This window comes from Phaethon aethereus (genome assembly GCF_964289735.1).
Source record: "Phaethon aethereus genome assembly, chromosome: 1".
NCBI lineage: Eukaryota > Metazoa > Chordata > Aves > Phaethontiformes > Phaethontidae > Phaethon > Phaethon aethereus.
Window position 1 is genome coordinate 38076774 of NC_138575.1, and position 11836 is coordinate 38088609.

At 47.5% G+C, this 11836-nt stretch overlaps 1 protein-coding gene across 1 annotated transcript in view; it reads right to left on the reverse strand.

The window, feature by feature from the left end:
• The window catches only part of PPM1H (protein phosphatase, Mg2+/Mn2+ dependent 1H), a gene marked incomplete at its 3' end in the record, with an annotated part of 135796 nt that extends 124375 nt beyond the window's left edge, over positions 1–11421 (reverse strand). The window contains exon 1 of the mRNA XM_082013925.1: positions 10984–11421. Coding sequence (XP_081870051.1) covers positions 10984–11219 — 236 coding nt within the window. The 5' untranslated portion in view covers positions 11220–11421. The remainder of the gene's footprint in view (positions 1–10983) is intronic.
• Positions 11422–11836: the final 415 nt, after the last annotated feature.

An 11836-nucleotide genomic window follows, 5' to 3' on the forward strand; every position in this document is an offset into this window, starting at 1 on the left:
AGCAATTTAAGGAACCTAGTTTTATTGCACAGGCTTCTGCAAAGCATCACATACTGCTGAACAAATAAACAAAAAACAAGACCCACACTCAGCCTGCCAAGGCACTTGCACAGCTGTGGAGCCAGTGGAATTAATGGCAGGGGACAGGACAGGACGCAGGAAGAGGCACTAAGCTCCCTGCACGGCCACCAAAACCAACTGAGGTGCTACACTTTGCCACGAGCAGAGCTGCTCAGGTGCTTCATGAGCCCCACCAGCAAGGCAGGGATGTGGTAGGTTTTATGTGGCAGCTCTCGCCTTTGAAACGGATCATCCAACACAAGCCTGAACTCACTGGAGAGGACCCTGCTCTCAGTTATGGCTGGGCCCGAAGCGATTTCAGGAGTGCTCCTCCCAAACAGAAACTAAAGGAAGGTTTGCTTCCACTATTAAATCTCACAGCTTCTTGTTTTCTCCTCCTCATAGACAGGCAGCACAGATTATGAATCAAAAAGCATAAAGTCCACTGCCAAGGATAAAAAGTAACTTCCCTCAAGAGAGAAGGGAAAAAGAAAAGAACAATAATTACCAAAAAAAAAAAAAAAAAAAAATCTGTGTCACTTTGCGCAACTTTTTTCCAGCACTAAACTCCCTTTCATTCAAACTGTTTCAAAACCTAACAAAAACCATCTGAAATCAAAGCAGCAATGCCTATGGTATTTTCTTAGCCTTCAAAGAGCTGTGTCTTTAAACATCACACCAGAACAACAGGACAAAACCCCTTCCCAGGTAGCTCACCATGGAAAGGATCCTGTTTCACCCCAGGGAACACGTATCAAGTGTTTCATGGCTGGGCAGGAGACTGAAGCTGCCATTTCGGGAAGAAGCGAAGGATGACAGCCCACAGTGTGTCTGTCCACATGGTGACGCGCTACATCTGAAGAATACAGTTATCTCTGAAGAACACCAGGGTATACTTTTTTTTTTTGCAAGACTTCTCCACAAAATGGACTGCTGTCCAAGTTGTATGAGCTGGAGACCCGTCCTTAGTCCCACCTCCAACATAAGATTCCACCAAGAACCAGATTGTTAGTTCTGGCTGACAGGTATTTTATGGCATTACAGATGCACGCTATGCATCATCTGTTTCTGAGGAGGTCTCTAACACATGCCTAAAGATAGAAAAATCATACTTGGCCTGAATGAATCAACGTTGTCCACATTAAATAAATAAATAAGATCTGCCGCAGAGCTCGGCTGGAGCAGAATCTCTTTCACCACTCTGCAGGGAGTTTGGAGAGTAGAATTATTATAACAGGTCGTAAAGGACAGAGGAATAAATCAGGGAAATTCAGAAGGGCTCAGAGTGAGAGCAGAGGGGAGGAAATATCTCTCCTCTGTCAGTACCTTTAAACAACAGGGCAGGCATGCAGACAGAACAGCACAAAGGGCACTTAACTACAGGACCAGCAGATTTAATAAAAGGAGGAATTAACTGGGAAGACTTTGGAAGCAGAGCTATGCCTACAAAAGGATCTCTAGACAATCACAGACCTCTAACACCACTCCAAGGACACTTTGCTGCAGGATTTCTGAAGCAGTCGTATGCAGGACATCAGAGTGTGATCCACAAAACCACCACAAGCTAACACCCAAACAGCACGTGCTCTTCTTCCACTCCAGCTCGCACATATGCTGTTGTGTTGTATGTGTCCCCCATCAAATAAACCCAGTTGTTTATGGTGTAAAATAAGACTAGCAAAAGATGAAATCAAAGCTCAATCTGTTTCTTACTGTAGCAGAAGACCACCACGGAAAGCATACGTGCAACAGTACATGGCTTCCCACCCTTCTCCCTGAAGTCAGACAAAGCTGGCCACCCCGAGTCAGTATCAATGTCATTATTGCTGCTTGCAAAGGAGTCTGAACAGCATCAAAACCAGTCAAGATTGACTACACCTTATGGTAGCACTTCAAAAAGAAGGGAGGGGCAGGAAGAGATTGGAAATGGTTATTTGCCTTTTACCCACAGTCACCACCAGGACCCACGGCCTGCTTTCATGAGAAGGAAGGGTGCAGAGCCTACAGGATCTGACATTGTTCCTCCTCCAGCAGAGGAGATGCCCAATAAAGTTAAAAACAGCCTGGCATTATGACAAGTGAAACTGATAGACAGACAGATCCCCACACCAGAGCGGGGAAAGGCCAACGTAATGCTGCTCTCTTTCCTCTTGGGGGACCAGACCCATTCAATTCCTGCCGGTCTTGGGGATGGGGACCATTTAGGAGAAGCTTTGCTATCAAGACCAGGGCCACACAGGATTCAGGTGTTCATGGAACGCTTAGTATCAAAGAAAAGAAAGAGAAAGAAATGAATTGAAGATTAACACAGGTGATAATCACTTCAGCGAACAGCACTCGCAGCTTACCATTATGAATTTTTCCTTTTTAAAACAAATAAATGTATCTTTTCAGTTCTGTCAAGCCAGAAGGTCCCCAAGGACACAGCGCTGCCCGTACCCCTGTACCTCAGCAGCCCTGGACTCCCCCAGCAGACCTCCTTCCCGTTAAGCCTCACCATGTTGAGTACAGATGCCAAACAAGGAGTGAAGCTCCAGATTTGCTACCCTGCTTCATGCCAGAAAGGCCTGCCTGCCACAGCACATGGATAACCTCTTCTTATTTAAGTTTTGTTTTGTTTTGTTTTTTAAATCAGCATGAGTGCCGAGTCATTGACAGGGTCCGTATTTTGGCATTCCCCAACTATGCATTGCCCACATCCCCTCCTGCTCAGAGCCTTCTTCCAATCACTGCACTTGCCAATGTTGGCTGCTTGGGGTTATTTTTCCTCCTTCTCCCTCTCATGCTCCAGCTATTAAACCATGCTGTGATCAAGAACCAGAGGTGCTCCTTAGACTGGCGTTATCCCAGCACAGCTTCCCCCGATGAAATACTGGGTGCGGTATTTACTTAGAGAACACTAAACTCTGTAGACAAACATATGGTCTTACGTAGGGTAAGACCTTACGTACAAACATACAGCCCTATGTACGGTATTGGGAGGAGGAACCATACCTGCCTCCAGCCATTTTATCAGCTTCATCTGTTGAACAGCTCATGCAGCATCAACCGTTCAGCACCCTGACACTTACAACCACAAGTACAGTTGGCAGCATCTACTTAGTCGGCAAGCGTGCCACTGGATGGGGGAGCTGGACGAGAAGTGCTAGCGATGAAGCTGGCCAAAAGGCTGCAAAGGACCTGCTGACCACCTCCTACATCCTTGAACCTCTATAACTACCATGCAATAAAACCCACACCTCATGTCTGTTGGATTTGCGGGGTGGAGGGACTCAACACAAGCTGGGATTTCTTTCACCAGCTCTGCTAACTGTTATAGAACTCTGAGCACTTGAAACCGTGACCCCTTCCTACTCTAACTTATGAGCAGGGAAGCCACTCTGGATAATACCGTCTATTGTAGCTGGCTATCCCAAACATAAACCCTATCACGTAGATATAATTGGCCAGATGGGAACCAAGTCTCACAAGTCACCTTCCTCCTCCTGTTTGAAGGAAGGAAAAATCCTTAGACAGTTAAGAGACAACAAAATGCACAATTACCACCAAGCTGCTGCTGCCCAGTAGGGCCTCTTGCATTTTAGAGCAGCGAGTTTAATCAGAACAGAAATCCAGAAGGCAGGGGATAAATATCTAGGTTAGGCGTGATCCAAAAGCCTCTCTCTCCCCCCACACATGCTGCTCCAGCACACATGCAGCACCTACTCCAGACCCATGCCACAGCAAAGTCACTGTGTCAGCTTTGCCCAAATCCACCCAAAGATGTCTGCCACCACTCGTTAACAGCACTCCCCTACTCCAAGTCTAACTCGGGATGCACCTCAACACAGAGCTGACTTAAGGAAGAAATATGGTTTGTCAGGTTAAGTCATACACGGATCCCATCGCAGGAATGACCTGTGCTTTGCAGCACCACTTCCTTTCAAGGTCAAAGCGAGCATGTTTCATTTGATCATATTCACAGGCTCCAAGCGGTTCACAGCCCTGTCAGATTACTTTATAGCATGATGATAACTCCGCCAAGCCATTCCTACTTCCAGCTTTCCCAAGCGATGCAGCTGCATCTGAGACAAATGAACAAAGCTGGAGTGTTTGCAGGTAGCATCTGCTGACGGCCACCAGTGCCAAGGCAGAAGAGGCCAACAGAAGGTTGCCTGGGAGAACAGCCACCCTCTGATTTCAGAAGCCGGGAACATGCTCAAGAGAGCTTTTCAGAAACACATGAGACAGCACTAGTCTTAAGCCTCTGGGGAACTAGTGATACAAGACAGCTTAGAGGGATGAATTTCATACTTGCCTCGTTAGGAATCATGTGCGTGCAACTTAGACTACACTAAAAATACCAGAGCACATGATTTACCTTCTCTTTTTTTTTTCTCTCTCCTTTTACCCCCATTGGTTCTAAGAAATGAGAGACTGCATAGAAAAAGCCAAGCACACAACAGCAGGAAAAATGACTGTGTCATCCAAGCACAGAACTTTAAATTCAGGATTCATTCTCCATGTTCATACCAAACTTCTTGCCAAAGTTTGTCCTTACTGCCTCGGTTTCTTTACCTGAGGAACCAGAACATTTACACATGTACATTTTTCTCCAAGGTTATTCTGAAATTTTATTTGCAAGACACTTGGCAGATTAGAAGCATTACATAAATATTAGTTGCTATAGTATAAATTCTTACACAAGGAAAGGGATTTCTTAAAATTATCATGAAGTTTCTGTAGGATGTTTTATATGAGCCCAGGCTTTACTATACATTGCCAGACTCTTGTTTAAGTTAACATTACATTATGCATAGACAAATAATTTATAACCAGGAAGAATGTTTAGTCGTCTTTAGGCACACGTATGGGATTTGAATTTTTAGCTCATTCATCAGATCCTACTCAGTCTTGCATTCTGAACTATAGAAAGAATAAAGGAGCATAATTTTACCCAGACAGAGAGAAGTGAAAACATTTTTTTTTTTAAGTTTTAAAAGGAAAGTAATTCATCATTTCTGTGTACTTAATCTGAGAAAACAGCCAAACAGAACAAGATAAAAAAAGGTATTCCTTTTCCCAGGCGTACCATCCTCCTGAAATTTGTACCAAACAGAATACATAGAAGAAGTGTGTTTACCGATGGGTATGAGTCATACTCCCAGCTGACGGTTAGAAAGACTAGCTCCCAGAAATGAGAGTGTAACTTGCAATTCACAGGAGCATGACTGCTGTGTTATCTCCTGTTAATAGGAGGCAACGGGGATTAGAATAAGCCATCAGTAGTTGCAAGCCCTACACTATCCTCTGACATCAACATATTGCCCAACTCAGGACAAGCAATTTCTGTGCTTTGGCTTACTTCATCTCACAGAAGTGGTAAGCTTTCACCTGCTTCAGATTGTTATTACAATACTTAACATTGTACAAGTAGTTCAGTCTAGACAGAACATGAAAGGTACTTCAGGTGGAAAAATACCCCTGTGTTATCTTAACTCACAATATCAACAAATCTTATGCTGATTGTGCCAACCTAAAATTCATGATCACTGAAAAAGGCTGGGTATTATTTTAATAAAAACCGCCAGTCAATTCTCATATACATTCATTTCCTACAAGCTAAATAACACAGCATGAGAAAATATGATGCAATGTCATCAGCCTTACAAAACAATGAGTACTTAGAGTGGGGAAAAAAATCCACAAGCTTCTCCCCGCTCCCCTTTTCACTTTGAACTTAAGTTATTGCTGTAACAACATTCCACTGTAATAATGCTGCAGAAGGACACAGTCGTCGAACTTCACCTCCAATTCTGCATTTATTACAGGTCAGTAGTCACCACACCACAAAGAAAACGTTAATTGCTGCTGCAGGCCTGCAGAGCAGAGAAACCACAGTATCTCTGAAATGTAACATTATGGAAAAAGAGCTCGGACTTTGCCTCTCATCAAAGGAAAGGCACTGCTGGGGTAGTAAATTGACTTTACAAGCCAAGAAACACACACACCACAAAAGTTGAGTTTCTGGCTACTGATTATAACTTGGAACTGCAAAGATACCTAAGGCACCATTTAGAAATTCTTAACAAAATGAATAAAGGCAGGGAAAACTGTCCTTTGTGTAAAGTCACAGACAACGTACAATTGAGACTTTCCCCACATCCCTTAAGTGTATTGAATAGTACCTTTTGATATTCTCCAAAGAGATGGCAGAAAGGTAGGAGTGAAGAGGGGAAAGCATGTGATACAGAAGCAGCTAGCGATGGCCCCATCCCCAGGATTCATACAATTCAGAAAAGCAGCTATAGTCCTGAATTCTGGACTACCAGGAATACGCATTCAAAATACATGGAAAATGACTAGTCTTGTTTTTTCTACCACAAAATGCTACTCAGCTGCAGTTTCCCTGCAACTCCACCAGTGCGAGCAGCAGGCTAGTCCTTTGTCATTTGCAAATCTAGCATCTATTTTGTCGTGCCACATGTAGTCCAGGGAATTCAACCAGGAGAGGAAGGCTCTGCTCCATCCCATTCAGCCTTTACCTTCACGAGGGGGAACAAGATAAAGCAAAAGAGCAAAAGGTGAAAAATAATATTCTGGGCAGAGTTCGGATGCAGGCGAATACCATCTGAGTCATTTCATGTTACATACTCCAGCTATGCTACTGCCTCCGCTTTGCCAGTTACTTTCAGAGTTTAACGCAAGGCTGAGGGCAGCTTAGCAGAAGCTCTGCAGGGAAGAGGTCGTAACACACTGAAAACACCACAGAAAGGGACTAGAGAACTTTCCCTCCCAGTAACAGAGCAATCCAAGCAGAAGCTCAGCAACCAGCTTGTGGTTCAGACAGGGAAAGTTCTGGAAGAGCCCTGTGGTCTCGGGAGCACAGCTGCCTGCACAGGGGAGAGAGGGCAACGAGTAAATAGTCAGGCAGAATCCCCTACTCCCCTTACTCAAATAAATCACTTAACTTTTCAGAGAGCAGCAAGTCTCCTTACCCCTCTGGATTAAAGACAGACTTAAATGAACGTTTGCTAACAGACTACCCTCTCCCTGGGTCATTCCTGATGCACATCAGCTAAGCACATGCAGTAAAACTATGCTAAGGATGCCCTTGATTAAAAAGGAAAAGTTTATTTCCAAATAAAACATACCTTTTAAAGACAATCAAATAGCTTACTGGAAGTGGGACACAATTTTCATTTTGCTTCTATGGAGTTTGATGACCATTAGAAAAGTGTCTGTGGTGTAAGAGTATCTCTTTGAAACATCTACCGGTCTTTTGCCATGCTGTAGTATGAGGTGAACTGAAATTAAAGGTCTCGGGTCTCCCATGCAAGTAAAAGAGAGACAGTCGTTTCAGAAGACAATTTTCAGGCTGCTCACCAATTGCTGAGTCCCTATGGGAATCCCATAAAACACTGTTGCTTCCTGAAATTTCCATCCCAGCACAAAGTATGTTTTTGAAGATCTAATTTGCCTGCCTACATGCTTTGCATAATGATCACACTATTAAAAGAGGGGAAGCTAATAATAAAAAATAAAGGCTAATTTACATTTCACTGCATAATGCCACAGAGATAAGTAGGTAATTTTAAAAATAAGTTAAAATATATGACATGGATGAGCAATATTGCAAAAATATCCATGACAAAAAAGTTCAGTATAAGAGAAGCAAGAAAAAAGGGAGAAGTCCTTATTCAAGGAGAACAAGTCAGACGAACAGGCATATACCACAGATGCTAAGAAGAAGAAATAGTCAACAGGATCAGCTTCTTTATCACTACATAAGTAAGTAAGAAATCCCTAGCCTCAGGAATCAAAGGAACAAGAGGAAGTCCCTGAAAAAACCTACATATTTTTCAGGACTCCGACTGCTTTAGTCCTGCATGGGAACCAGGTCTAACCCCGAAATGCCTTCTCCAGCTTGGATGAAACACTGACATGACAACATCAAGGAGCCCCAGTATCATCTGTAAACTGACATGTTTTACAACTAAAGAACATGAACATTGCAAGCACTTTCCTGAGCCAAAGCCTCCAGGTGATCCGTTCTCAGAGCCAAAATTTCCTCCTAAAGATGGTGAGACAGATGCTGGTGCTGGGTGCGGAGCATAGAACACAGACTCAAACCTCGCTGTGTGGACAGCCCATGACATCGGTCACAATAAAAGTTGGCACACACTCTTTCCTTACACCTTCTGGGCCAAATCCCCGCCTTCTGCGTCTACAAAAAACCTCTCCTTAACTTCAAGAAGTAAAAAAATCTCGGTGCCCAAAGGCGTCCCTGCCAACAAAACCCTGGAATCGCTTTTGCTGATTTGCTATGAAGTGGAAACACAGGAAAGCAAATAGCTCAGGGAAGCTGGACCTCACAGCACAGAGAGTACCACATGTGTTTTCCGATTCCTTCATACCAAAGCAAACTAGTAAAGTGTGAGTTAAATGGCTGACCTTTGTCACAAGCTCCTTGTGAGGACACCAAACTTCCTCCTAACATTCTTGCAAGTGCTCACTTGCACTGTAACAAAAGCCAAACGTTGCTCTGATAGTTTCCCTAACATAGACTTTAACACAATGCTAAACAATCGCATAAAACTACTTCACCCCTGCTTCCTCCAAGCAAACAAACTTCAGAACATGCATAAGAGTAATCTGACCTTCCTGGTATTTTTCCATTTCTCTTCTCTATGTAACTCAAATGCACTCCAAAAGGAAAACAGATTTTTGAACATATACCTCCAAGCAAGTCTCGCAATTATTTTCAGAAAGCCTGGTAACAGCTCAGTAGGACTAAAAAAAAAAAAAAAAAAAAGAGAGAAAGTCATATTTGGCAACACCCGAGTTCATCCTTATTTCCTTCTTTTTCTTTATTCCTTAAAGCATCCTGCACTGCTTTGCCTTTGGAGGACAATGCAATTTTGGCAGCACTGCTTTCCTATTAGCTTCTGCACAGCAAGCATCTTGACATCTTCTGGTTACAACCAAACCCCATTTTGGAAGATCATATATACATGTTTCTGTCAAGAGCCTGGTAACATGTTCACTAGTTTTCTCTCTCTATGAGGAGGTACCTTTCACTGAGCTCTGCTCCACCAGCACTGGAGCCAGTAGCTGCACTGGAAGGGGATCAGACAAAAGGGAAAAAAACACAAAAACCCAAAAAAACCCCAGAGAGAAAGAGAAAGGCCAACCTCTTTTCACATAGATAACAAAAGGAGCTGAGAAAGCCAGTGACTTTTTTATGCCTCCCGATTAACTGCGCTGCTCAAAGGTCAGAAGAATAACAAGTATATGAAAACAATGCCGGCATGTTCTTCTCCTTTCATGATCACCAGAGCCATTTACTTTATGTCCAAACACTCTCACAAAAGGTTTCATCTACAGGGCCTACCTGGGCTTTCACCTTCTGGGACCCACATTTTTCTTCCCTGACAGTCTCAGGCAAAGCTTGCAAGGCAGCAGTGGATGCACATACCTGGGAGCCAGAGAACCTCCCTTCCACTTTGTCACCAACTTGCAATTACAGTTACTTGCTGAAAGCCACAGCACCTCATGTAAGCTAAAAATAGCAGCACTCACCTGCTTTGGTAAAGCACTGCTTTTTAAGGGACTATTATAGTAGCAGAACAATTAGAGCTTACTTTTAAACATTTAAACTTATAGTTCCTGGGGAATTTGCTCAGGAGTCTATTCAATCCTTTAATAATCCAAGAAGAACAATCCAATCTAAAATTCTTTAAATCTCTCTTCCCATTTCAGCATCCCCAATGATGTAACAACCTTTTCAATAAAGCTAGCAATTACTCATTAACAATGCGAAGCCTTCACTGTAGTTTTTGCAGTAGTTCTGCTGGGAATTCACGTGTGCCCAAAGAGACAGCGCTCTATGGCAAAACAGCTTGCGCTTAGAAGAGCTTGTTTGGTGTAACTTCTGTCCTCTGTGAGTTGGTAGCAACATGGATGGCCAGATGCATTCCAAGACTTAGAGACAGCAGCAGAGAGAAACCAAACACCGAGTCCTGCTCCCAGTATCATCAAAGAAAACAACATGTGGACTGACAGAGGAATCAAGTGCAAGGACATGCCTTGCCACCGCAGCTACTCCCACTGCCAGTGGGATGAGGATCTGCATCCACACCAACACTGCCCTTTGCCTGCCTGCTATGCAAGGTGCTGCCTGCAATCATCGAGTTTGATTGTGCTCAAGGCCACAACCCGGTCCTGACCAGACACCCTCTAAATACCATGACGTGAGTTAGTCAGGGCCACAAACTGCTGGGAAAGCCCGGTTTTGGGGCTGGCCGCTAGATTTTTCTTTCAGTTTGGAGCTCATGTCCCTCAAGCGTTTCCCCAAACTAGAAAGCTCTTGGGGAATAAGCGACCAGCCACCATGAGCGAGGTGGTCCCCGCTTCCCCCCGCTTCCCGCCAGGTCCGCGGGAAGGTGCCCCAAAACCCCCACACGTTTCACCACTTCTGGGCAGCGAGAAGCAGTCACACACGCACAAGCCAAAGCGGGTTTCCCACCAACAGCCCTTTTCATTCCCCAGTCAAGAAGGGAGGCAGTTGTTCACCGGCGGGGTCTCCATCCTCGGCCCCCGGCGCCCTCACTGCGGGCGGAGGGGCCCCGGTCCTGCCCCTTTGCCATCGTTGGGCACCGGCCGCTTCCGCGGGGACTCCCTCACAAGGGCAGCTGACCATTTGCATCCTCGGCCTCCCAGAAACCCAAGTGCAGAGTTACGGCCGAGCCGGGCACACGGCGCCGCGGATGCCACCCCCCCCGGCTCCAGCCGCCGCGCAGGCCCTGTACACCGCCCCCGCCACCCGCCGCGGGAGGGGGGGATCACCCGGATCCGCCGCCTCTGGCCGCCGGTGCAGCCCAGCGGGGCGGGCGGGCCCGGCCGCGCTCCACCTGCCCGCCGTAGCCGCGGTCCCTTACTCACTCCGCGTAGCCCGTGGTCCAGGGCAGGCGCCGGGTCTCCTTGCTGAGTATGAGGATGGGGCGGGCGATGTGGTCGGCGGAGCACTCCACCTCGTCCGGGGAGAGTCCCAGGAACTCGGGTCTCCCGTAGGGGAAGCGGAGGGGCAAGTCCGCGCCGCTGCCGTGGTCGGCGCCCGCGCTGCCAGCCATGATGCCGCCCATGAAATTGGCCACGGCGGACTTCACCCGCGTGAGCATAGTACCCCCGCCGGCGGCGGCAGCGCCGGGGCCGCCGCGCAGGGCGGGGAGCGGGGCGCGCCGGCGGGCAGCGCTGCTGCGGCGGCGGCTCCGGCAGCCCCCGCAGCGCTTCCGCAATGGGGGCGCCGAGCCGGGCCGGGCCGGGCGGAGGAAACGGCGGGCTCAGGGGCAGCCGCGGAGCCGCGGGCTCATCACAGCAGCGGCGGCGGCAGGTTTCCCCCTCCCGGCGCGGCGCTGGCTGAACTCAGCCCGGCGGCGGCGGCGGCTGCTGAGTCATGTGATAGCGAGACTGGATGTGCCCGGGCGCTTCCTGCTCCTCCTGCGGCACCGGCGGGCTCCTGGCACACGCCGGGCACGGGCGGCCGCCGCCCCCGCCCTGCCTCCCGCCCGCCCACCGCACCGGAGGGCGGCCCGCGGCAGGTGCGCGGCGGGCGGGGCCTGGTGGGACCGCCCCCGGCTGCCTGCAGCGGTGCGGCGGGGGGCGGTGGGCCGTCCTGCCCGCGGCCGCCTCCGGGAAGGGTGGCCTGGGAGGCGTTTCACGCGGGGTCGCTCGGCGGCCCCGGCGCGCTGGGGGTTCCGCTACCGGCGGGCGGGAGGCAGCCGCCCGCAGCGCGCCC